The 26,043-nt window shown below is 48.6% G+C and overlaps 1 protein-coding gene across 1 annotated transcript in view; it reads left to right on the top strand.

Annotated features, from left to right (window-relative positions):
• ASH1L (ASH1 like histone lysine methyltransferase) overlaps positions 1-22,330 on the top strand; it is a 66,218-nt gene extending 43,888 nt beyond the window's left edge. The window contains exons 8-28 of the mRNA XM_087881377.1: positions 1,887-1,960; positions 4,215-4,260; positions 4,843-4,951; positions 5,967-6,173; positions 6,493-6,639; positions 7,463-7,571; positions 9,182-9,343; positions 10,278-10,372; positions 11,716-11,873; positions 12,294-12,446; positions 12,942-12,996; positions 13,108-13,240; positions 14,348-14,596; positions 15,489-15,575; positions 16,212-16,302; positions 16,894-17,032; positions 17,984-18,156; positions 18,315-18,481; positions 19,179-19,219; positions 20,345-20,649; positions 21,585-22,330. Coding sequence (XP_087737503.1) covers positions 1,887-1,960; positions 4,215-4,260; positions 4,843-4,951; positions 5,967-6,173; positions 6,493-6,639; positions 7,463-7,571; positions 9,182-9,343; positions 10,278-10,372; positions 11,716-11,873; positions 12,294-12,446; positions 12,942-12,996; positions 13,108-13,240; positions 14,348-14,596; positions 15,489-15,575; positions 16,212-16,302; positions 16,894-17,032; positions 17,984-18,156; positions 18,315-18,481; positions 19,179-19,219; positions 20,345-20,649; positions 21,585-21,676 — 2,792 coding nt within the window. The 3' untranslated portion in view covers positions 21,677-22,330. The remainder of the gene's footprint in view (positions 1-1,886; positions 1,961-4,214; positions 4,261-4,842; positions 4,952-5,966; positions 6,174-6,492; positions 6,640-7,462; positions 7,572-9,181; positions 9,344-10,277; positions 10,373-11,715; positions 11,874-12,293; positions 12,447-12,941; positions 12,997-13,107; positions 13,241-14,347; positions 14,597-15,488; positions 15,576-16,211; positions 16,303-16,893; positions 17,033-17,983; positions 18,157-18,314; positions 18,482-19,178; positions 19,220-20,344; positions 20,650-21,584) is intronic.
• Positions 22,331-26,043: the final 3,713 nt, after the last annotated feature.

Raw genomic sequence — 26,043 nt, 5'->3', positions numbered from 1 at the left:
GCCAACTCAGCCGGGTGGCTCCTTTTTATTTTGAGGGCGAGAGGGAGCGTTCCCCATTCTCCGGGCCAGCTGCCAGGCTCTTGAAAGAGGCTTTTGTTTCCCTCCAGTGAGGTCATAGAAGTGAAAACAGATTCCCAGCAGATTCGGCCGCTTCCTGGAACTCGCCCGAGCGCAACTCGAGGCTCTGGAAAATCCGAACAAATGTTAAAAGAGCCCAACTTGTCAGCGGCTTCCTCTCCTCTCCCTTTCGCTTCTTGCAAAGAAGTCCCAACTCGGGGACTTTTCGCTCGCTTCTGTGGCTCTGATGCCCTCCAGATGTCTTGGGCTTCCAATCCCAGAATCCTCAGCCCCAGCCAGGGGGATTCTGGGAAGTCTGAAGCGGACAAGAGCCTCTCCGAATTCGGTTCTCTGGCTAAAAGGAAACGAATCGACACCTGTGGAATAGGCTGGCTGTGAATTCAGGGCCACGTCGCAGCCGTAACCAGCTGCTCTTCCAGATTCCATCACACGCGTGCACGCCGGCCAGCTGCTCTCTTCTCAGGCACGTGTGTGTGCATATGCACACATGTGCGCTCCATTTTTGACACGCGGTGCCGAAAAGGCTAACCATCACTGTCCTAGATCTAGTTTAGGATTTAGACAAAGCTGTTGATTTTTTAAAAAATTATTAAATATTTATTAAATGTACACGCCCATCATCTCACCGTCAAACAATTCTGGGCCATTTCAGAGCCAGGTTGGAAAGGAGTAAAAATGCCTCTTTAGTCATTAAACCTCTCGGTTGCCCAGCCTTGGTGTAAATCGGGAGTAGAGCAGCCGCGCTCAAACTCTTGTAATTCCTCGTTTTCCTTTCGGTGAGATCTCCCCGGCTGGGCGTTTTGGAATTTTAATTCAGCAACGTGGGGTGCGTTCCTGGCTTACTCTCTCTTAGCTTTCCTGCAGGGAACGGCGAAGTAATTTAAGCAGACCCTATTGTATAAGGGGCGCAGTAGCTCAGTGGCTAAGACGCTGAGCTTGTCGATCTGAAAGGTTGGCAGTTCAGCGGTTCGAATCCCACGTGCCGCGTAACGGAGTGAGCTCCCATTCCTCGTCCCAGCTTCTGCCAACCTAGCAGTTCGAAAGCACATAAAAAAAAATGCAAGTAGAAAAATAGGGATCACCTTTGGTGGGAAGGGAACGGCGTTTTCTGTGCGCCTTTGGCGTTGAGTCATGCCGGCCACACGACCACGGAGACGTCTTCGGACAGCGCTGGCTGTTCGGCTTTGAAACGGAGATGAGCACCGCCCCCTAGAGTCTCAGAGGACTCTCAGAGGGAGCGCTAACGACCAGAGGACTGCGGGGAGTACAAATCCTTCCAATCCTCCACCGTTCAGTCTCAGAACTTGAAGAGGCTTCTTGGGTGAGGGAAGCGAAACGTCTTCGAGGAAAAACCGAGTCCAGTTGCCTTTTGAGCAGACGCCTTTGGGGCTGTTTGCAAAATAATAATAATATTGGATAAGTGGAGAAAAATCAAGGTTTTACACCTAGGCAGGAAAAAAAAACCAAAGATACAAGTAGAGATTGGGCGAAACCTGGCTCAAAAACACCTGAAGGCAGGACAAAGGAGCAACTGGTGGAAACTAACCAAGCAGAGAAGCAACCTGGAGTTAAGGAGAAACTTCCTAACAGTGAGGCCAATTAACCAGTGGAACAGCTTGCCACCAGAAATTGTGGGCGCTGCATCACTGGAGGTTGTTAAGAAAAGACAGTCTCTTGTCTCCAATGGTATAGGATCTCCTGCCTGAGCAGCGGGGTAGGGGTGGGGGTGGGGGCTGGACTAGAAGACCTCCAGGTGTCCCTTCCAGCTCTATTCTGATCGGATGCATTTCTTCACTCCCTTCTCGCAGGAAAATACCTTCGGCAAAAGCGAATCGACTTTCAGTTGCCTTACGACATTCTCTGGCAGTGGAAGCATAACCAGGTAAGGGTAAGACCGGCATCTGGTTCGAACGACCCAGGTTCGAATTCGGCATCCTCTTGTTTCCAGCGTCACCTGCTTTCTGCCGTGGCTGCCCTGAACTCAGCCAGCCGTCTTTTGTTAACGGCAATGGTTAAAAAAGGGAAGAAGTTGAAGACATCATCCTTCCTTCCTTCCTTCCTTCCTTCCTTCCTTCCTTCCTTCCTTCCTTCCTTCCTTCCTTCCTTCCTTCTCCTCCTTCCTTTCTCCTTTCCTTCCTTCATTCTTCCCTTCCTTCCCTCCTTTCCCCTCCCTTTCCTCCTTCCTTTCTCCTTTCCTTCCTTCCTTTTTCTCCTTCCGTCATTCTTCCCTTTCTTCTTTCCCCTTCCTTCCTTCCTCCCTCTTTTCCCCTTCCTCCCTCCCTTCCTTCCATCCTCCTTCCCTCCTTTCCCCTCCCTTTCCTCCTCCCTTTCTCCCTTCCTTCCTTCCTTTTCCTCCTTCCTTTCTCCTTCCTTCATTCTTCCCTTCCTCCTTTCCCCTTCCTTCCTTCCTACCTTTCTCCTCCCTCCCTCCCTTCTTCTCTTCCTCCTTTCCCCTTCTTTTCCTCCTCCCTTTCTCCCTTCCTTCCTTCCTTTTCCTCCTTCCTTTCTCCTTCCTTCATTCTTCCCTTTCTTCTTTCCCCCTCCTTCCTTCCTCTCTCCTTTCCCCTTCCTTCCTTCCTTCCTCCCTCCCTCCCTCCTTTCTCCCTTCCTTCCTCCCTCCCTCCTTCCTCCCTTCCTTCCTTCCTTTCTTCCTCCCTCCCTCCTTTCTCCCTTCCTTCCTTCCTCCCTCCCTCCTTCCTCCCTTCCTTCCTTCCTTTCTTCCTTCCTTCCTTCCTTCCTTTTCCTCCTTCCTTTCTCCTTCCTTCATTCTTCCCTTCCTCCTTTCCCCTTCCTTCCTTCCTACCTTTCTCCTCCCTCCCTCCCTTCTTCTCTTCCTCCTTTCCCCTTCTTTTCCTCCTCCCTTTCTCCCTTCCTTCCTTCCTTTTCCTCCTTCCTTTCTCCTTCCTTCATTCTTCCCTTTCTTCTTTCCCCCTCCTTCCTTCCTCTCTCCTTTCCCCTTCCTTCCTTCCTTCCTCCCTCCCTCCCTCCTTTCTCCCTTCCTTCCTCCCTCCCTCCTTCCTCCCTTCCTTCCTTCCTTTCTTCCTCCCTCCCTCCTTTCTCCCTTCCTTCCTTCCTCCCTCCCTCCTTCCTCCCTTCCTTCCTTCCTTTCTTCCTTCCTTCCTTCCTCTCCTTTTCCTCCCTTTCCTCCTTTCTCCCTTCCTTCCTTCCTTCCTACCTACCCACCTACCTGCACAAAACTCTTTCCGTCACCTCTAACCGTGCCTGCCTCTGCCTCCTCCCTCCCTGCCGTGCCCGAGCAACAGCAGTTGTTCTGCTGGCAAAACATGTCGTCTCTTAATCCTGCTGGGGACTTTTATTCTGACAGCAGCTCTTCAGCAAGGATATGTTGTGCATGGATATGTGTGTGTGAGTGTGAGACACCCCTCTGGAGAATTTAGATGTTCTGCCAACAGCCCTGAAAAAAATTTCAGGCCTTATTTTTCTTGGATCTGGGTCCGAGGGGAACAAAAAAGTTTCTTCTTCTTCTTCTTCTTCTTCTTCTTCTTCTTCTTCTTCTTCTTCTTCTTCTTCTTCTTCTTCTTCTTCTTCTTCTTCTTCTTCTTCTTCTTCTTCTTCTTCTTCTTCTTCTTCTTCTTCTTCTTCTTCTTCTTCTTCTTCTTCTTCTTCTTCTTCTTCTTCTTCTTCTTCTTCTTCTTCTTCTTCTTCTTCTTCTTCTTCTTCTTCTTCTTCTTCTTCTTCTTCTTCTTCTTCTTCTTCTTCTTCTTCTTCTTCTTCTTCTTCTTCTTCTTCTTCTTCTTCTTCTTCTCCTCCTCCTCCTCCTCCTTCTTTTTCTCCACTTCCTCCTCCTCTGCTTCTTCCTTCTTCTTCTTCTTCTTCTTCTTCTTCTTCTTCTTCTTCTTCTTCTTCTTCTTCTTCCTCTTCCTCTTCCTCTTCCTCTTCCTCTTTTTCTTCTTCTTTCCCCCCCCACATTTTCTTCGTTTTATTTCTCCCGCCTTACAAGCCAAAGGAAAGGAGACTCTTTATACCCAAAGTCCCTTCCAACTCTGTTCTTCTGCATTCTGAGCAAGGGGTTGGACTAGAAGACCTCCGAGGTCCCTCCCAACCCTGCGATTCTGTTCCCGGGAGGCCCTGCATGGTGCAACGCATTAAACGGCCCTTTCTCCCTTTCCTTTCAGCTGTACAAAAAGCCAGATGTTCCACTTTATAAAAAGATCCGATCAAGTAAGTCCGTCCAGTGTTTGTAACGGCTTCCGGGGGAGGTTGGGAGGGGAGGGAGTCCCCAGAGAGCCTCCCCCTCGAGTCCCCTATACCCGTGATGGCGAACCTATGGCAGGCGTGCCCACAGGTAGCACCTGGAGCCATATCTGCGGGCACGCGAGCCGTTGCCCTAGCTCAGCTCCAGCACCCATGCATGTGCCGCCCAGCTGAATTTCGGCTCCCCATCCCACCCCACCCCCACCCCTCCCAGGAGTCTCCACGTGGCCCGTTTTGGATGCCAGGTAAGTACAAGGCTCGCACGGAGTCTCTGGGAGGGTGTTTTCGGCCTCCAGGAGGGACGGGGGAGGCTGTTTTAGCCCTCCCCAGGCTCCAAGAAAGCCTCTGGAACATGGGGAGGGTGAAAAATGGGCCCACAGGCTGGGGGGGGGGGCATTGAGTTATGGGTGTGGACATGCATGGAAAAAAACCCGGTTCGCCATCACTGCCCTTATACCCCCCTCCTCATCCTTAGCCGGATTCAGGATCTCTTAACGCCTCATCCTGGGCCTTATTTCTTCCCCCACCTCCCCCCACACACACCTACAGATGTTTATGTGGACGTCAAACCTCTGTCCGGTTACGAAGCCACCACTTGCAACTGCAAGCAGCCCGACGACAGCCGGAAAAGCGGGTGCCTGGACGACTGTTTGAACAGGTACACGGCGCATTCGAATATAGGCAGTCCTTGGCTTAACGACGGTTCGTTTAGCGACCGAATGTAAAGCTCACCTAACCGCTGTTTCGCTTAGCAGGAGAAATTTTGGGCTCGGACTCCCTGTAATTGAGAAGGGAAGGGTTAGGGTTGGAGAGGAGGGGAAAGGAAAGGAAGGAGGAAGAGGAGGGAAGGGAAAGAGAAAAGGCGAGAAAAAGGGAGGAAGGAAGGAAGGAAGAGAAAGAAAGGGGAAGGGAAAGTTAGGCTGGTCTGGCCTAACCTTTCCCATTCTTTTTTAATGTAAATTTTAATTTGTTCTTAACCTGGGGTTTTAAATTTGTCTTGGGCTGAATTGATTTAATTCGATTTTATTTCTGCTCTTAATTTTTGTATTTTACGTGTTTTATTCTGTGCCTGTTCACCGCCCTGAGTCCTTCGGGAGTAGGGCGGTATACAAATTAAATTAAAATAAAAAAATAAAAAATAAAAAAAGGAACAAGGAAGGAAAGGAAAGGAAAGCACTGGAAAGGAAAGAGGAGGGGAGGGGAGGAAAGGAAGGAGAAAGGAAAAGAAAGGAAAAAGGAAAGGGGAGGGGAGGAAGGGAAGGGGGAATGGAAAGGAAAAGAAAGGAAAGGAAAAGGAAAGAAAGAAGAAAGAAAGAAAAAAGGAAGGAAGGAAAGAAAGGAAAGGGAAGGAAGGAAGGAAAGGAAGATAGAAGAAAGGAAAGAAGGAAGGGAAGGAAGGAAGGAAGGAAAGGAAGATAGAAGAAAGAAAAGAAAAAAAAGAAAAAATGTGGGAGTTGAAGTCCACACAACTTAAAAGTTGCCGAGGTTGAAGTTGTCAACTCCCACCCTGCTTCCCTTCCTGTCCCCTCCCACCCTGGCAGGGGAATTCTGGGAGTTGAAGTCCACCCCTCTTTAAAAAAAAGCTTCAGCCATGAGATAGCTCCCTGGTGCCTTCTCACCACACCTGCCTTGCCTCTCCTCTCTCTCTCCCCCCCTCTCCCGCCCCACCTCAGGATGATCTTCGCCGAGTGTTCGCCCAACACGTGTCCCTGCGGGGAGCAGTGCTGCAACCAGCGGATCCAGAGGCACGAGTGGGTGCAGTGTCTCGAACGCTTCCGGGCGGAGGAGAAAGGCTGGGGCATCCGGACCAAGGAGTCCCTAAAAGCCGGGCAGTTCATCATTGAGTACCTGGGGGAGGTCGTCAGCGAGCAGGAATTCAGGTAAAGGCCCCGGGTGAAGGAGGAAGAAAAGTAAGCTGGGGAGAAATGCCTAGAATGACGGAGTTGGGAGGGACCTCGGAGGTCTCCTAGTCTGACCCCCTGATCAGAATACAGAATGACAGACGTGGAAGGGACCTTAGAGGTCTTCTAGCTCAACCTGAGTCCGAAAGGAGAAGGGCGGTATAGAAATTTAAATAAATAAAATAAAATAAAATAAACCCCTTGCTCAGAAGGCAGGATAACAGAATCGGAAGGGACCGCGGGAGGTCTCCTAGTCCAGCCCCCTCCCTCCCTCCCTCACATTTGTTCGGCTTTTCAGGAACCGGATGATTGAGCAGTACCACAACCACAGCGACCACTACTGCCTCAACCTGGACAGCGGGATGGTGATTGACAGCTACCGCATGGGGAACGAGGCCCGTTTCATCAACCACAGCTGCAACCCCAACTGTGAGATGCAGAAATGGTAAGCGTCCCCCCCCCCGCCATCCCCCCCCCCACGCTGCTGTCGGAAACCGCCTCCTGCCTTGGCGTGCCCCAGAAGCTCAAATCCAGGTTGTCCTCAACTTACAACAGTTCACTTAGTGACCAAAGTTACAACGTCGCTGAAAAAAAGTCACTTGGGACCATTTTTCCACACTGTTGCAGCATCACGCGGTCAAAAATTCAGACGCTTGGCAACTGACTCACATTTACGACAGTCGCCGTGTCCCAGGGTCACGTGATCCGCTTTTGCGACCTTCCGACAACTAATGGGGAAACCAGATTCACTTAACAACAGTGTGACTAATTTAATAACCACAGTGATTCACTTAACAACTAGGAGAGGTGCGGTGGCCTAGAGGTGGAGTTCTCGCCTCACAATCGGGAGGCTGTGAGTTCGATTCTAGGTAGAGGCAGATATTTCTCTCTCTGGGCACGATGAGAATATTATCTGCTGAACAAAACTCCGCTCTGGCAACAGGAAAGGCATCCGGCCAGTAAAACACTCTGCTAGCTCCATTCAGTTGCCCAGGCTCCGCCCTGCAAGGGATTACGGGGTCGTTAAAAGAAGATGATGATGAGTAAATTCACTTAACAACTGAGGCAAGGAAGGTCGTAAAATGGGGCAAAGCTCCCTTTACAACCGTCTCGCTTAGCAACAGAAATTTTTGAGGCTCCGTTTTGGTCGTAAGTCGACTTACCTGTATAATCGCGCAGAGAAATGCATTAAAACCTAATTGTTGTGTTTGTGGGTTTTGTTTTGTTTTTTTAAATAATCTTTTTCATTTTCCTCTCTTTGCCTCCAGGTCGGTCAACGGCGTTTACCGGATCGGACTCTACGCTTTGAAGGACATGCCGGCCGGCACCGAGCTGACTTACGACTACAATTTCCACTCCTTCAACGTGGAGAAGCAGGTGAGGGCAGAGGGCTTTGGGAGGAGTGGGGAGGGGGGCCTCTGTTCTTGGATCGTCTGACAGTTGGGTGACTTTGAGCCAGTCCCTTCCCTCTCGCAGGCTTCTCGTTGTGGGGAAAAATAGGAAGAGGAAGGAGATCTGTTGGCCCCCTTGAGTTACTTGTTCATAAAATACAGGAGAATAGAATAGAAAGTAGAATAGAAAATGGAATGGAATGGAATGATGGAATGAAGGAATAGAATTAGAATAGAATGATGGAATGAAGGAATAGAATACAATAGGATTCAGAATAGAATAGAATAGAATAGAATAGAATAGAATAGAATAGAATAGAATAGAATAGAATAGAATAGAATAGAAAATAGAATAGAATAGAATAGAATAGAATAGAATAGAATAATTAGAATAGAATTAGAATAGAATGATGGAATGAAGGAATAGAATAGAATAGAATAGAATTAGAATAGAATGATGGAATGAAGGAATAGAATACAATAGGATTCAGAATAGAATAGAATAGAATAGAATAGAAAATAGAATAGAATAGAATAGAATAGAATTAGAATAGAATTAGAATAGAATGATGGAATGAAGGAATAGAATAGAATAGAATAGAATAGAATAGAATTAGAATAGAATGATGGAATGAAGGAATAGAATACAATAGGATTCAGAATAGAATAGAATAGAATAGAAAATAGAATAGAAAAGAATAGAATAGAATAGAATAGAAAAGAAAAGAAAAAAGAAAAGAAAGAATAGAATAGAATAGAATAGAAAATAGAATAGAATAGAAAATAGAATAGAAAAGAAGAGAAGAGAAGAGAAGAGAAGAGAAAAAAAGAAAAGAAAAAAGAAAAGGAATAGAATAGGATTCAGAATAGAATAGAATTTAGAATAGAATAGAAAATAGTATAGAATAGAATTAGAATAGAATGATGGAATGAAGGAATAGAATACAATAGGATTCAGAATAGAATAGAATAGAATAGAATAGAATAGAATAGAATAGAATAGAATAGAATAGAATAGAATAGAATAGAATAGAATAGAACAGAATAACAGAGTCGGAAGGGACCTTGGAGGTCTTCTAGTCCAACCCCCTGCTTAGGCAGAAAACCCCACATCACTTCAGACAAATGGTTGTCCAACCTCTTCTTAAAAAACTTCCAGTGGTGGTCCTTGACTTGCAACCCAGCATTTCTGTGGCCAAGTGAGACAGATGTTAAGCGAGTTTTGCCTCGTTTTACGACCTTCCCACAGTTTAATTGCATCACCGCCATTTTTAATTTAATCACAACGGCCATTAATTGAACCTGGCTTCCCCATTGCCTTTGCTTGTCAGAAGGTCGGCAAAGGGGAATCCCATTTCAACCGTCATAAAATACGAGTCAGCGGCCGAGTGTTGTTAAATTTTGACCCCGGGACCCCAAGGATGCTGCCGTGGTCCTTCGTAACTTGGAACGGTCACTGAACGAAGTGCTGCATGTCAAGGACCCCCTTAAAGAGGGTTTGCAGTTCGGTCTTGCTTATCACTCCGGGGCGCCCTGGCTTCCCAAAGGAACCCCCCCCTCCCCATTTAAACACCCCCGTTTGACTTCCCGTTGCAGCAACTCTGCAAGTGCGGCTTTGAGAAATGCCGAGGGATCATCGGCGGCAAGAGCCAGCGAATGAACGGCCTGCTCAGCAAAGCCAACCAGATGGTCACGGCACAGAGGCGGCCGAGCCGGTCCAAAGAGAAGAGGAAGTCCAAGCACAAGTTGAAAAAGAGGGTGAGTTTGTACCCCAAGTTGACCTTTGCAGTTTAGGGTCAATCAGAGGCACATGTGAGGTTCAAAACAACAACAGCCTGGGGGGGGGGGCTTAAACCTCTGTTCTGCCCCAGCTACGGACCCCAAAGAACGCAGCACACACAAAGTTTGTACAAAACTTAATTTACTAAAATAACTCAAGTCTTTATCAAAAACAAAGGCTGTTAATAAACGTTTCTTCACAGCCTACAAGAAACCAAAGATAAAGTCACCACAATCTTACTAAGGTTGGCAGAAAGGCCCGAAGCAATTTGCAGAGAATCCAGACGCGAAGGAGAATGAACTAAAGTTGTTCCCTGCAAATTGCTTCTGTCGACATTCCTCCTTAAATAGGCTAAGGGAGTGGCCAATTAGCCCCAAGCCTTACTCTCGAGGAGACCTCCTCCTGAAGAGCCACTCCTGCCTTTTGGCCGCTCTGCGCGCCCGTGCATCGAGAAGAGGCTCCTCCTCTTCGTCCTCTTCACTCGTGGGAGCTTCTGGAGGTTCTGAAGGCCCTGGCCGAATCCCCGCCTCTGGCACCACATCTTCTCCAGCCTCCTCATTGTCCGACTCAAGTGCCAGCTTCACAGGCTGCTGGCACAGCACCACACCAGCCTCCTCGGGTCCTAAGTCACTTTTTCCAGTGCCGTTGTAACTTGGAACGGTCACTAAACAAACTGTTGTAAGACGAGGCCTACCTGTAGCATCCCGGTCGTCGCTGGGATTAGGAAGCAGGTAGCTTCAGGTGACAATTCTGCCCTTCAACTTCAATCGCCCGCAGCCCCCATCAACATTTCAGAAGTGGCCAAAAACTTCTGTTTTCGTCATAGCGGGGAGGGTAAAACCATAGAGTTTTGACCCCCCCAGTGTAGATTTCCCCTCCCTCCCTCCAAGAAACACCGCTCTTGTTTTCCAGAAGGGCCACATTCCCGAAGAGCCCAGCGATAACGCCACCCCACCAACTCGGCTGACTCCCCAACTGCAGATGAAGCCCATGTCCAACAGGGAGAGGTGAGGAGAAGGGAAGGGCTGCTGGTTCTCGGCCTGGGCTCTTGCCAGCCTCAACACAAGGGTGGAGCCATCCTTCCTCGGGGCTGGGTTGCCACTTACTTGGTGGGCCTTGCAACTGCTGTACAGGTTAAGGAGCTAAGTAGGCCCAGCATGGCGCTTCGGAATGGAGAACCCCTGGTTTGCCACACCTTGGCAAGCCAGGACTGGGAAACACGGTTGGTTGATGGGTAGTTGATTAGTGATTGGGAGGTGATTTGTTGGTTGATGATGAGCTGGTTGGTGGTTGCTGCTTGGTTGGTTGATGGTTGGTTAGTTGGTTGATGGATGGTTGTTGGTTGGTTGGTTGGTGGATGGATAGATGGTCGATGGATGGTTGTTGGTTGGTTGGTTGTTGGTTGGTTGATTGGTTGATGGTTGGTTGATTGATTGATGGTTGGTTGGTTGGTGGATGGATGGATGGTCGATGGATGGTTGTTGGTTGGTTGGTTGTTGGTTGGTTGATTGGTTGATGGTTGGTTGATTGATTGATGGTTGATTGATTGATTGATGTTTGGTTAGTTGGTTGATGGTTGGTTGATGGTTGGTTGATTGGTTGATGGTTGGTTGATTGACGGTTGGTTAGTTGGTTGATGGTTGGTTGGTTGATGGTTGGTTGATTGATTGATGGTGGGTTAGTTGGTTGATGGTTGGTTGGTTGATGGTTGGTTGGTTGATTGATGGTTGGTTGGTTGGTTGATGGTTGGTTGGTTGGTTGATGGTTGGTTGATTGATTGATGGTTGGTTGATTGATTGATGGTTGGTTAATTGATTGATGGTTGGTTAGTTGGTTGATGGTTGGTTGGTTGATGGTTGGTTGGTTGATTGATGGTTGGTTGGTTGGTTGATGGTTGGTTGATTGATTGATGGTTGGTTGATTGATTGATTGATGGTTGGTTGGTTGATTGATGGTTAATTGGTTTGATGGTTGGTTAATTGGTTGATGGATGGTTGTTGGTTGGTTGGTTGATGGATGGTTGATGGATGGTTGTTGGTTGATGGTTGGTTGGTTGATGGTTTTTGCTTAGTTGGTTAGTTGATGGTTGGTTGGTTGGTTGGATGGTTGTTGCTTGGTTGGTTGTTGATGGGTTGGTTGGAGGGTGATTGGTTAACAGCAGGTTGCTTGGTTGGTCACTGGTTGATTGACTCCACCCTCATTTTCCTCCCTGCCCACTCACCCACCAACCCTTTAAACCAGCCACCTCTTCCTACCACCTCCTGCAGCGGTGGCTAAGGTTTCCCCCACTCTCCCTCCTCCCCAAAAAATCCTTCTTCCCACTATCTTCACATTTTTCCCCCCCTTCTAGGAATTTCGTGCTGAAACACCACGTTTTCCTGGTACGCAACTGGGACAAGATCCGTCAGAAGCAGGAGGAGGTCAAACACGACAGCGACAGCCTCCACTCACCCTCGTTGTACACCCGCTGGAATGGGATGTGCCGCGACGATGGCAACATCAAATCCGGTGAGAGTCGGACCCCTGAACCCCTCCACATCTCCGAGCGCCTCAAAGTTGTGGCCAGAAAGGGGCTTCTCGTAACTAAACCACAATCTTCTTTCCATCACTGCCCGTTTGCTAAATCCAGCTGCTCGTAGTAACAGAATAATAGAGTCAGAAGGGACCTTGGAGGTCTTCTAGTCCAACCCCCTGCTCAAGCAGGAGGCCCTATACTGGTACACACAAATGGTTGTCCAGTCTCTTCTTGAAAACCCCCAGAGGGAGGGAGGGAGGGAGGGAGGGAGGGAAGGAAGGAAGGAAGGAAGGAAGGAAGGAAGGAAGGAAGGAAGGAAGGAAGGAAGGAAGGAAGGAAGGAAGGAAACCGCCATAACGCTGTCAGGAACCTGGTGAGCCTCCCTCCCTCATCGCCCTCCCCTTCTTTTTCAGATGTCTTCATGACCCAGTTCTCCGCCCTGCAGACCGCCCGCTCGGTGAGGACGCGACGGTTGGCGGCCGCCGAAGAAAACCTGGAAGTGGCCCGAGCAGCGCGCCTCGCACAGATCTTCAAGGAGATCTGCGACGGCATCATTGCCTACAAAGGTGAGGGCAAGCGAAGACCTGAAGCCGAACCCAAGCTTCGGGGAGAGTCCCCTTGAACCCAGGACAGGGTTCAAGGAGGCTTAAAACATAAAAGTTACAGCTGGGGTGTGTAAAATCCCCATTCCCTCCCCCCTCCAGGGGAAGGTTACTGCAAAATCCCCATTTCCTCCTGATCAGTTGGGACTCGGGAGGCAGAGAATATAGATGGGGCGGGGCCAGTCCGAATTTTTACTACCGGTTCTCCAAACTACTTAAAATTTCCACTACCGGTTCTCCAGAACTGGTCAGAACCTGCTGAAACCCACCTCTGCCATGGGGACTCCTGGGAGGGGCGAGGGGTGCGGGGCCAGCCAGGAGTGGGATTTGGGGGTTCTCCAAACTGCACAGAATCTTAGCTAGAGGTTCTCCCGAACCCTTGCGAACCCCCAGCAGCCCCACTCCTTCTTCGGGACATCTCTGTGGTCCTCACGGCCTTCCTCTCCTTTTGACTTCCAGATTCCTCCAGGCAAGTCCTGGCCACCCCTTTGCTGGTTGTCCCTCCGAAAAAAAAGTAAGTCCTTTTGCCAAAGTGGGGGGGGAGGCGCCTCCCTCCCAGCCATCTGAGCATCCAAACGACCCCTGGTCATTCACTTTCCGCACTTCCAACCTCTCCCCGGACCAGGAACGCCGATTACTACGAGAAGATCTCGGACCCCCTCGATCTCACCACCATCGAGAAGCAGATCCTGACGGGCTACTACAAAACGGTGGAGGCTTTCGACGGAGATATGCTGAAGGTTTTCCGCAACGCCGAGGTGAGCGGGCAGCTGGCGCACGGTTGTCGGAAACCAAGGACGGTTCCCTCCCTTCCTTCTCTCCAAAAACCTCCGTTCCCAAAGATTCCCGGCCCTGTTTGATTTTGCTTCGGCGCTGGGAATAACGTTGCACCCAGGATGGGTGTTTCCCGACCTCAGCAACTTTTAAGATAGGGGGGACATCAGCTCCCAGAATTCTCCAGCCAGGCTGGGAGTTGAAGTCCACCTGTCTTAAAGCATGCTGATTTGGGAATTCTGGGAGTTCAAGTCTACTCTTAAAACGTGCTGGCTGAGGAATTCTGGGAGTCGAAGTCCATCTTAAAGCAGGCTGGCTGGGGAATTCTGGGAACTGAAGCCCACCCCTTTTAAATCATGCTGGCTGGGGGATTCTGGGAGTGGAAGTCCACCCATCTTAAAGCAGGCTGGCTGGGGAATTCTGGGAGTTGAAGTCCATTCGTCTTAAAGCATGCTGGCTGGGGAATTCTGGGAATCAAAGTCTACCTGTCTTAATGCACACTGGCTTGGGAATTCTGGGAGCTGACATCCACCCATCTTAAAGCATGCTGATTTGGGAATTCTGGGAGTTCAAGTCTACTCTTAAAACGTGCTGGCTGAGGAATTCTGGGAGTCGAAGTCCATCTTGAAGCAGGCTGGCTGGGGAATTCTGGGAACTGAAGCCCACCCCTTTTAAATCATGCTGGCTGGGGGATTCTGGGAGTGGAAGTCCACCCATCTTAAAGCAGGCTGGCTGGGGAATTCTGGGAGTTGAAGTCCATTCGTCTTAAAGCATGCTGGCTGGGGAATTCTGGGAGTTCAAGTCTACCTGTCTTAATGCACACTGGCTTGGGAATTCTGGGAGCTGACATCCACCCATCTTAAAGCAGGCTGATTTGGGAATTCTGGGAGTTGAAGTCCAGCCATCTTGAAGCATGCTGTCTGGGGAATTCTGGGAGTTAATATCCACCCTTCTTCACCTGCCTGAAATACTAGTCTAACTTAACAAGGATCAACCCTAGAATTTCACGGCCCGTTAAATCCAAGAATCTGGGAGTTCCGACACGAGGAGATGACCGCTGTTTTGTTTTGTTTTTTCCCTTCCCCCTGCAGAAATACTACGGCCGCAAATCTCCGATCGGGCGGGACGTCTGCCGGCTGCGGAAAGCCTATTACAACGCCCGTCACGAAGCGGCGGCTCAGATCGACGAGATCGTGGGCGAGACGGCCAGCGAGGCGGACAGCAGCGAGACCTCCCTGTGTGAGAAGGAGAGCGGGCACGAGAAAGACGAAGACGTCATCCGTTGCATCTGCGGCTTGTACAAAGACGAAGGGCTGATGATCCAGTGCGAAAAGTGCATGGTGAGTGAAGGGTGGGCACCGAAGGACCCCCTGCCCTGCCCGGATTCTCGGGAGAGGGGCAGGTTTCCCGCTCCAAAAATAGAGGAAACCCCCCCCCCCATGGTTTTGTTCTAAAACAGGATTTTCCCAACCTTGGCTGCTTTAAGATGCCTGGACTTCAACTCCCAGAATCCTGGGGAATTCTGGGAGTTGAAGTCCAGGCATCTTAAAAGTGGCCACGTTTGGGGGACACCCTGATCTTAAAAGCAACAGGATCCCCTGTTTCAGTGGTGAGATTTAGCCGGTTCGGGTGAATTGGTAGTTCAATTGCTGCTTGCCCCTCCCCCTCCCTTCCAGGAGTCCCAATGCACCCCATTTTGTTCCCAGGTAAGTGCAGGGAAGCCTACTAGGCCCAAAACGGGGCAAGGGGTGTGTGTGCAACACAGCCCCCTTGCTGCCCGTTTTCGCTCTCAGGAGGCTGCAGGAGGCAGAGTGCTGCCTGTCACACACCCCTGGCCACACCCACTATGGCCACGCCCACCCAGCCGGTCATTAGGGCAGTGAACCGGTTGTCAAATTATTTGAATCCCACCACTGCCCTGTTTGGATATGCGAAGTTTGTAAGAGCTTGGATTCTTTCCTGTTGCAAGAATCTTTTTTTCAGGTTTGTTTGGGGATTTTTTGTTTTTTTTTTGGCAAAATGCAATACCCTTCTATTGCTATTTCGTTGCTCTGCTTTGCTCAGCACGGCTAACTTCAGCTGAAATTAGCCAGGGATATTCCAAGCTTCTCAGCAGGCAGATTATACTCTTTTTTTTTTTTCCCCTATAGTATATATACATATATATATATTGCCTATATCAAGCCAAGGTTTCTTTCTCGGCGTTTCCTGAATCCTCCCTTTCTCTCGCAGGTTTGGCAGCACTGCGACTGCATGGGGGTGAACTCGGACGTCGAACACTACCTGTGTGAACAGTGCGAGCTGCGTACAGTGGATCGGGTAAGTGTCTATAAGTACATAAGTAGATAGAGGCACAGACAGGCAGACAAATAACTCCTCGCTGTGAACACACACAATATTTCCTCATCCTATTTTCCCCACAGTAACAACCAAGATGGTTTGGGCTGAGAGGGAGGGACTGGCCCAAAGTCACCCAGCTGGATTTCATGCCTAAAGCGGGACTAGAACTCACTGTCTCCTGGTGATTGGCCCAAAGTCTCCCAGCCAGCTTTCATGCCTAAGGCAGGACTAGAACTCACTGTCTCCTGGTGATTGGCCCAAAGTCTCCCAGCCAGCTTTCATGCCTAAGGCAGGACTAGAATTTACTGCCTCCTAGTGATTGGCCCAAAGTCACTCAGCCAGCTTTCGTTCCTAAGGTGGGACTAGAACTCCCAGCCTCCTGGTGATTGGCCCAAAGTCACCCAGCTAGCTTTCGTGCCTAAAACGGAACTAGAACTCCCCATTTCTATCCTGCTGCTTTAACCACTAGACCAAACTGGCTCTTTTCCTGTTGCTTTGAACCACCCTGGAAACCTTTGAAACAATCCCTAAGGGTAAGGAAGCCGAGCTTTCTCTCTTGTTTTGTTTTTTCCCCCCCCACGGGCCCTTCCTCCTATTTCTCTCGTCTTCCCTTAGGAGGTACCGATGATTCCCCGGCCTCATTACACCCAACCCGGCTGCGTTTACTTCATCTGTCTGTTACGGGACGATCTCTTGCTCCGCCAAGGTGGGTGTCTGCCCCCGGGGGGGGGAGTGAGAGGCAGCCAGGAGGGGCTGTGGGATAACTCTTCCCTTCCCTACAGGGTCTCCGGGTTCTGTTCTCGCTCACTAGTGAGGGGTATCCAAGCACAGGGAATAAATAGGAGGAAAAGGGAGTGGCTGTCGTAGGAGACAACCGTTCGTATTTCTGGAAAGTTTGCTCCTTGTTTGTTTCGTGCGACATTGCCAGAACTGAGGTCTGTCTATTGCTCTGTTTGAACTGACTTAATTGGCAGCCTCCCAGGCTGGGAGCTCACGGCTTTGCATTTATCCTAAGGAGCTGATAAGGACTCTTGTTTTAGTTAACCTGGACTCTCTTGCCTGGACTTTCTGTCGGTGAAGGCAGTTAATTCCCAAAGTGTAAATAAAGTAGATTTTTTTTTCTTTATGGGGAGTCTGTTTCTTGCATCTATGGGGAAGGCAGTCACCTTCTGAAACAGCTGTTGGGATATTCAAATTCCATTGGGGTTTTTTCTCGTTCTTTTCCTGTTTTGTTTTGCTTTTTTCCCTTATGCCCCTGCCGATGTATTTGAGGCTCTTCTCTGCTTCCCGCCCGCAGGAGACTGCGTGTACCTGATGCGAGATAGCCGAAGAACCCCCGACGGCCACCCGGTCCGGCAGTCGTACCGCCTGCTGTCCCACATCAACCGCGAAAGGCTGGATATCTTCCGGATCGAGAAGCTGTGGAAAAATGAGAAGTGAGTTTTTCACGTCTTCCTCCATGGGGGGAAAAAAAAGTCAGTTCTTTTCGCCTTTCAGCCACGCTGGAAATGGTTGTGGTGGACGCCGTGAATTCACGGCAAACATGGCAGGAGTTTTTCGCTGGTTCTTTTGGCCGGCAGTTCACAAGTTTTTGAAGATATAAAACTTTCCCCCACATAGGTAGATGGGAAGGATAAGAGCAATACAGCCCCTACTACGTGGTGTAAATACCTTTAGGCCTAAGACAGGGCTGTGGGAATTAGATGTTCAGCAGAAAAAAAAATATATCTTTGTGTTCAGTTGTTTCGCTTCTCATCCAAAAAGCTTCCTTAGAGCACTCACCTTTGAAAGTTTGAAGTGGTGTGGACTTCAAGTCCCAGAATTCCTCAGCCAGAATTCCACACCGCTTTAAACTATTATATCTGGGAATTCTGGGAGTCGAAGTCCACTCCTCTTAAAGCATTCTGGTTGGGGGATTCTGGGAGTCGAAGTCCACTCCTCTTAAAGCATTCTGGTTGGGGGATTCTGGGAGCTGAAGTCCACCCCTCTTAAAGCATTCTGGTTGGGGGATTCTGGGAGTCGAAGTCCATCCCTCTTAAAGCATTCTGGGAGTCGAAGTCCATCCCTCTTAAAGATTCTGGTTGGGGGATTCTGGGAACTGAAGTCCATCCCTCTTAAAGCATTCTGGTTGGGGAATTCTGGGAGCTGAAGTCCACACCTCTTAAAGCACTCTGGTTGGGGAATTCTGGGAATTGAAGTCCTCTTAAAGTTTCTAAAACTGAAGAAACCCTACCTTAAAGCAACGATCAGCAACAGGCTGTGAGTTCAAATTCAAAAAAAAAACCCACAAACCCTCCAAGTCACTGTTGGTTGCCCAGAGGAGCCTCCTCTTTTGAGCACAGCGGCTTTAGGTGGGGGGACTCCCTTTGCTTCTCGCCTTCCTGCAGGGGGGAACGTTTCGCCTTCGGCCACCACTACTTCCGCCCGCACGAAACCCACCACTCGCCCTCCCGCAAGTTCTACCACAACGAGCTCTTCCGGGTGCCACTGTACGAGATCATCCCTCTGGAGGCGGTGGTGGGGACCTGCTGCGTGCTGGATCTCTACACCTACTGCAAAGGCAAGTCGGCCAGATCCCAGAAGCGGCTTTCCTCCCGCCTGCCTCAGACAAATGGTTGCCCCCTCCCCGCCCCCCTCAATCGAAGGAAGGGCTGGTGGTCTTTGGGGCGGAGAATGACCTTGAGAACTTCTTCCCCCCCTTCCCTCCCCCACTTTCAGGAAGACCCAAAGGGGCGAAGGAGCCAGATGTTTACATCTGCGATTATCGGCTGGACAAGTCGGCCCATCTCTTCTACAAAATCCATCGTAACCGCTATCCGGTCTGCACCAAATCCTACGCCTTCGACCACTTCCCGAAACGGCTGGCGCCGAAAAGAGACTTCTCGGTAAGCAACTTTAACCCTCCTCGGCAAAGAAGAAGCCTCCGGTAGCCCCCCGCGACCGCCTCCCTTAAAATTCAGGTCGCCCCTCCGCTCCACGACCGTGGCGGAGCCCCCAAATTTAGATCGCCAAGGGAGACGTCGGCGAAGTGAGTTCGCCCCCCCCCCCACCGCATCGTTTTTACGACTTTCCTTGCCACATTCGTTAAGCGAATCGACTGTCGTTAAATTAGCCACCAGGACGGGAAGCGAATCTGGCATTTCCCCCCTTGTTGGAAGGTTGCAACAGGGTATCACGTGACATGCATACGCACACACGGACGCTGCGACCGTCATAAATCTGAATCAGTTGCCAAGCAACTGAATGTAAATCACACGACCACAGGGAGGCAAGTGTGAGAAACGGGCATGAGTCACTTTTTTTTCAATGCCGTCGCAACTTCGAACGGTCGCTAATTGTAAGTCAAGGACTATCTGTACTCTTATCAATTTCTTCCCCTTTTAATCGGGAACTTTCAACATTTGGATACGCTGTGGTTGGTGGTTAACACTTCACAGTCTGCAACCAGATTTTTGCCTGGCCCTGCCTCAGTTTCCCAAACCTCTCCCTCCCTGGGATGACCTCTCTTTGATGGATGGGTCTCAAGATACCCTGGAGATTGAATCTGATGGGCTTTTTTTCTTTTCTTTTCTTCCATTTCAGCCTCATTACGTACCTGACAACTACAAGAGGAACGGAGGCAGGTGAGTCCCCTTGATGGTTGTGTGAAAACACCTTCACCACAGCCCTTTGAGGTACCGTATTTTTTGGACTATAAGGTACACCTGACTATAAGACACACTTAAATTTAGAAGAGGAAAATAACAACAACAAAAAGTTTTGGGCCTAACCCTTTTCCAGCCTTTTTTCTGTCCGTTTTCAAGGCTTTTTTCGGCCTGTTTTTGAGGCTTTTTTCTGCCTGTTTTTGAGACTTTTCTCCGCCCGTTTTCAAGGGTTTTTTCTGCCTGTTTTTGAGGGTTTTTTCGGCCCGTTTTCGGGGCTTTTTTCTGCCTGTTTTTGAGACTTTTTTCGGCCCGTTTTCACCGCTTTTTTGGCCCGTTTTCAAGGCTTTTTTTGGCCCGTTTCCAAGGCTTTTTTCGGCCCGTTTTCAAGGCTTTTTTCGGCCCGTTTTCAAGGCTTTTATTGGCCCATTTTCAAGGCTTTTTTCAGCCCGTTTCCGAGGCTTTTTTTGACCTGTTTTTGAGACTTTTTCAGCCTGCTTTTGAGGCTTTTTTTTTGGCCCGTTTTCGAGGCTTTTATTGGCCCATTTTCGAGGCTTTTTTCAGCCCGTTTTTGAGGCTTTTATTGGCCCATTTTCAAGGCTTTTATCAGCCCGTTTTCGAGGCTTTTATTGGCCCATTTTCAAGGCTTTTTTCGGCCCGTTTTTTTCCGAAAACAGGCTGAAAAAAGCCCTGAAAACGGGCCAAAAAAAGCCCTGAAAAAGGCCTATGCGGAGACCAAAAAACGACCAACGGGAGGGCAAGGCTTCAGCAATATTCGGTCTATAAGACACAGACATTTTCACCCCCTTTTGGGAGACGAAAAAGTGCCTCTTACAGTCCATCTTACAATTCAAATCTGTAGTGATCGTGGAGACTTCTTGGGGGTGGGGGGCAAGCACCCCTTCCTGCCAAACAGCCCCCTCCTCATCTTTCAGGCTCTCTGGAACGACTTCCCTCCAGAAGTTGTGGGTGCCCCATGAGATTGGACAACCATTTGTCTGCAAAGATATAGGGCCTCCTGCTTGGGCATGGGGTTGGACTAGAAGACCTCTGAGGCCCCTTCCAGCTCTGTTATTCCATCATTCCTCTCTTTTTCTCCCTTCCCAGGTCGTCTTGGAAGTCCGACCGCTCCAAGTCCCAAAATAAAGACCTGCCTCAGGAGGAGGAGCCTCTCCCCCTTCCGGAAGAGGGGATTGCCAATCCCGAGCCCCCTCCTGGAGAGCCCCCAGCCCACCCCGAGGAGCCCGAGAAAGAGGCCCCTTCCCTGGACAACGTCGAGCTGGATAAAAAGGCAGAGGAGGGCAGCCCCGAGCCCAGGGAGCCTTGCAGCCCGGAAGAACGCCGGCACCTGCAGCGGGAGCGGCTGAACCAAATACTCCTCACCCTCTTAGAGAGAATCCCAGGAAAAAACGGTGAGTTTCCCTGGAACCTTCCCTCCCTCCCTCCCTCCCTTCCTCCCTCTCTCCTTCCTTCCTTCCTTTCTTCCTTCATTCATTCGTTTCTCCTTCCTTCCTCTCTCCTTCCTTCCTTCCTTCCTCTCTCCTTCCTTCCTTCCTCCCTCCCTTCCTTCTTTCTTCCTTCCTCTCTCCTTCCTTCCTTCCTCTCTCCTTCCTTCCTCCTTCCTTCCTTCCTCTCTCCTTCCTTCCTTCTTCCCTCCCTTCCTTCCTCTCTCCTTCCTTTCTTCCTCTCTCCTTCCTTCCTTACTCCCTCTCTTCCTTCCTTCCTTCCTTCCTCTCTCCTTCCTTCCTTCCTTCCTCCCTTCCTTCCTTCCTCCCTCCCTTCCTTCCTCTCTCCTTCCTTCCTTCTTCCTTCCTTTCTTCCTTTGTTCCTCCTTCCTTCCTTCCTCCCTTCCTCTGTATCTGTATATTCCTTCATTTCTTCCATCTCCATCTGTTTTCAAGAAGATATTGAATAACCCTTTGTCTGGACTGGTCTAGGACTGTTTGAGCAGGGGGTTGGACTAGAAGACCTCCAAGCTCCCTTCAACTTTCCTCCCTCCCTCCCCCCCATCACGGATTTTTAAAGAAACCCTGGGATAGCCATTTGTCCAGAATGTTGTAGTATCTCCTGCTAAGGGGTTGGACTAGAAGACCTCTGAGGTCCCGCCTAACTCTGTTATCCTGTGTTCTGGAAGAGTCCCTGCTCTGAAAACGGTCTGGTAAATGCCCGCTGGACACTCCATCTCTCCCCCCCCCCCGTTCCTCCCCAAAGCAGCCCTTTGTGTATTTCCACCCGCAAAACAAAACAAAAAACGACCGTCGTGCTGTTCATCCTATCATCTTTTAAACCTCTCCTTAACCTTTCTGCTCTGTCTCCGCTTCCCCCCCCCCCCACCTTCTCCGTGCAGCCATCGACGTCACCTACCTGTTGGAGGAAGGCTCCGGAAGGAAGCTGCGACGTCGCACCCTCCTCCTCCCTGAGAGCAGCTGCAGGAAGTGAACCCGCGTCCGTGTGTTTTTCTCCCCTCCCGCACACCGCCCGCGCGCCCCTCCCCCTCACCCCCTGCAGCAAGGGTGCGTCTTGCAATTCCTCCGGGCGTTAAGACTGACAGCCGGGCCGGGATTTTTGGACTTTCCGCCATCCTGCGTCTCTCAGCCCTCCTGGAAGAAGCAACCGGTGGCAAGAAGAGGCCGAAGCCCTCGCGGTCCGGCCGAGCAGAAGGAAACTGACGAAACGGTTCTGTAGCACTTAGTCCCTGCACTTGGGCAGGCAAGCCCCCTCCCACCCACTCACCCCCTCCCCACCCACATCCCCCAGGAGCCTTCAGCACTGTGGGGACAGGGGGGGAGCCAGCCCTGCCATCTCGTTCCTCTTAAGGTACTTAGGAAAAAAAAAACAGCCTCTCTCCTCGGGGGGACGGGACGGAGGGGGACGGGACGGTCACGGTTTTAATTTAATTTATTCTTTTTGATTCCCCTGCCCCATTTCACTCAGATGGTCCAGAGGGAGAAAAACAAGGCGTCGCCTAGAAAAGCCGTGGGGGGCACCTGCCCTGCTGCCCCCCCCCTCCCACGGGCACCTCGTCGGTCCTGCCCTTTCCAAAATCCGGGGAATTATCCGGGCACTGCGTGGCCCCCCCGAGGTCTAGCAAAATATAAATATATATATATCTATATATTTAAAAAAAAATTAAAAACCTGTCTCTGGCAGGCACCGGAACGAGACCGCGGGGAGGGAGGGAGAATTTCCTTACCGGACATTTTGCACACACAGGAAGCTTCGCGTTCCCTACGGATTGCCCCCCCTTCCCCCCAGGGAAACTACGGTTGGATTTTTCGGAAGCACTTGGGTTCCACGTCGTGCATCCCACGGGAGGACGGGACAAAGAGGATGCTGCGCTTAATTTTAATTTTAAATTCTTTTTTTTTTTTTTTGCCTCCCCCTCCTGTTGCGGAGAATTTTTTTTTTTTTTTTTTAAAGCAGGTTCCGGGTTCAGAATAGCCCCCCCTTCTTGCGGGCTTTTCCCGTCTTTTCTCTTTCGTTTTTTTCCTTTCCTCCTCTTTCTTCCCTTCTTTTTAAAAAAAATCGCCTTTTCCCCCTCCTGCCCGCTTTCGTACTCAGCTGTCGTTCTCTCATGCGTCCAGTGTATATCGTAGCGGGGGGGGAGTCGAGAAAGAGGGAGGGTGGGAGAACCCAGATATATATATATATATATATATATATATATTCCTTTTTCACTACACGAACCGTGAAAACAGTATTTCTGAGCGAGCGAACGAGCGAGCGTCTTGTCGCGAAGCTGTCGAGACGACTGGACCCACCGATGACACTACTCTTTTGCGGGCTTTTTTTTTTCCTCCCCCCTTTTTTTAATTTTCCTTTTTGATTTTTTTTTTTTTAAACCCTTGTGTTTTTTGTTGTTTGTTTTTAAATTTCGAAAGACAAAAACTGTACAGCTCACCAAGCGGCTGCCTCTTAAAGAGGCAGTGTATTTCGCACTCCGCCTCTTTGGCCAGGAACAAAGGGTGCGGGGTGGGGGGGAATAAAAAATCAAAATCGTCATGGAAGACAAAAACAAAATAAGGATTTTTTTCAAAGGGGGGGGCGGTTTGTTTGTTTTTCTTTTTCTTCTTCTTCTGTCCCCCCCCCCCCCCGTTTGCTGCAAAAAAAAAAAAAAATCCAGACTTTTCACGCGGGGAAAATCAAAAAAGGAGAGACTTTCTGCAAAGTTTTCCCCAGCAGCGAAAACCCCACACAAAAATCGGAGGTTTTTCTTTTTTTTTCCTTTTTTTTTTTTTTCCACACTGGCTCTTTAACGTGGCTTCCCGCTCTTCGTCTTTTCGGCGTTCACATGCATATTCTTGGTCCTGTTTTTTGGTGTCCTTATAAACGAAAATCCTGTTTTTAAATGTGCCAAGTTGTATATATCTTAAACCTTTTCCTTTTTAATTTTTTTTTTTTTCTCGTGTGATTGTAAAGCAATATGGTAACTTTCTCTCTCTCTCTCTCTCTCTTTCTCTCTCTCTTTTTCTTTCTCTCTTTCTCCATGTTCCTTCCGGACGGACCAATTTTTGTTGTCCAATCACTGTACATTTTTCTCGTTGACTATATTAATTCTTCTTTTGATCTTAGTTTTGAAACCACAACGGAGAAAAAAAAAAACCACAATAACAACAGAAACCAAGGCGCCATTCCATTCATAAACCGGACGATTTCAATGGTTTTTAACAAAAAATATATATATAATAATAATGCGGGATTTTGACGGGAGGGAGGGGGGAAACGGGGAAAGTGAAGAGGGGTTTTCTCGAGATCGGGGGGGAGAATAAAACCGAGAGGGACAAATAACGACGGCCCTTCGCGGTGCAAAAGAAAAATATTTTATTAAAAAAGAAAAACGACAACAAAAGACAAAAGGAGTTAAAAAAAAAAACCCCACCGTTTGGAATATTTTCTTACTGTAGAGAAGCAATTGTATAGCAAGATTCCCCAAGAGTATGTGATACTCAAATGTTTGTGTCGTGCGGGACTAAACCACAAAATCGCATGTTTTAAAAATAAGGGAGTTGCAAGTGGGGGGGGGGGAAAGAAACAATAATTTGTGTTTTTGTTTCTTTTTTAGTTGCGCCGAGTTTGAAAAACGGGAGCGGGCGGGAATACTTTATTTTTTATTTTTTTTTTGGTCTCGAAATGGTGTCAAACACTAAAAAAGAGAGAGAGAGAGGTTTAAAAACAAAAAAAAAAGTCCTTTTTAAAGAGAAAATAATAATAATGTTCGATGTCGCTGACAGTGGAGCAGAGAAGAAGAATAATAATGTTGATTTTTTTAAAAAAAAATAAAGAAAAAAATTCAAGCGTGCCCGGGGGAACGCGAGATGCGAGACACTAAAACTTTGCCGTTGTTTGTTTTTTTATTATTATGATGATGATGATTTTTAAAAGAAAAGAAAGAAATCTTTCTTTTTTTTTTTGTCGGAAAGAGTAAATAAAGACGAAGCCGATGATTTTTTAGACAATCAAATTCTAGAGAAGCACGAAGAATTTGTGTTGGCTTTTTTTTTTTTCCCCAAAAAAATATTTTTATTTTTATTTTTTGGCTTTGTTTTCTTAAAACTCGGTTTGTAGAGAATCGCTGACTTTTTAGGAGGAGAAATAAAATCAAATAAATCGGGACAGCTTGGGAGGGAAAGGGAAGGTTATTTTGTATGAAAACTTTAAAAGGAGACCGAGACCCGTTGTTTTCAAACAAAAACACAACCCTAATAAAGAAAGAGGCCCAGGAAAATTTAAAAAAAAAGAAAGAAAGAAAGAAAATAATGAAAGAAAGAAAGAAAAACAAAAAGCACTACATTTTGTGGCAAAGTGGAGATAACAAAACTCTTTTTAGCCTGCATGGGACAAAAGCCGTGTGGCGACTGAGAAGAATTGCTGCTAATATATTTCCTTTTTACAAAAGCATATCTAAATAGACAATTGTTTTGATGTTTAATCTTTGTAAATTATGTATTACCAATTTTAACATTGGATGTAATTGCATAAAAAAAAAAAAAAAATAAGAGCCTGCATCTCAAATATTGAGAGATTCTAGTATTAAATGGAAAAAAAACCACATGTTTCTTATTTACGGTTTCAGGGTGTTTTCTGTTTTGTTTTTTTCTCCCCCAGCGTTTGCTAAAAATTCTTTTTTTTTCCTCCCTTCCCTTTCAATTTTAGCTGCCCTTTGACCTCAGTTTGGGGAGGGGGGGTCTTTCAACGCTACCGTTAACAGTCTTGTTACAGGCAGTCCTTGCCCTTACGACCGCAATTTCAAAACCCGGCGCTACCAGTTCGTTTGTGGGTAGGCACAGAAGCGTCTGGGCAGGTGGGCGGAGCCTCCCGCAGCCGCTACCATTTCGCCCGATCTGGGGCGAAACGGTAGCAACCCACCACTGAATTGAGCTCAACATTGACGTGGCTAAGCGAGAAACGTGTTAACTCTTGCCCCACGGTAGGAGTTCTTGCCCACCGTTGTTAAGTGAATCCCTGCTGTTAAGTGAGGGACGTGGTCGTTAAGCGAGTCTGGCTTCTCCATCATGAGGTTGTAAAAGGGGATCTCGGGACCCCGCAACTGTCGTAAAGACGAGACAGTTGCCAAACGTCTGAATTTTTGATCACATGGCCGGGGGGAATACTATAACGGTCGTAAGTGTGAAAAATCCCTTTTTTCAGCGCCGTTGTAACTTTGGTCGCTAAACGGAACCGTTGTAAATTGAGGGCTACCTGTAAATTGGAAATCAAAATTCCTCCCAGGGGCGGTTTTAAAAGCGGGGACTGAAGGTGACAAAATATTGGAGAAATTGGGACATTTCGGGGAAAAAACTTTTGAG

Source organism: Pantherophis guttatus, chromosome 18 (genome assembly GCF_059756535.1).
Source record: "Pantherophis guttatus breed Tessera chromosome 18, ASM5975653v1, whole genome shotgun sequence".
Taxonomy (NCBI): Eukaryota; Metazoa; Chordata; class Lepidosauria; order Squamata; family Colubridae; genus Pantherophis; species Pantherophis guttatus.
The sequence above is the reverse complement of the archived record's forward strand: the minus strand, read 5'-3'. Positions and strand labels throughout refer to the sequence as shown.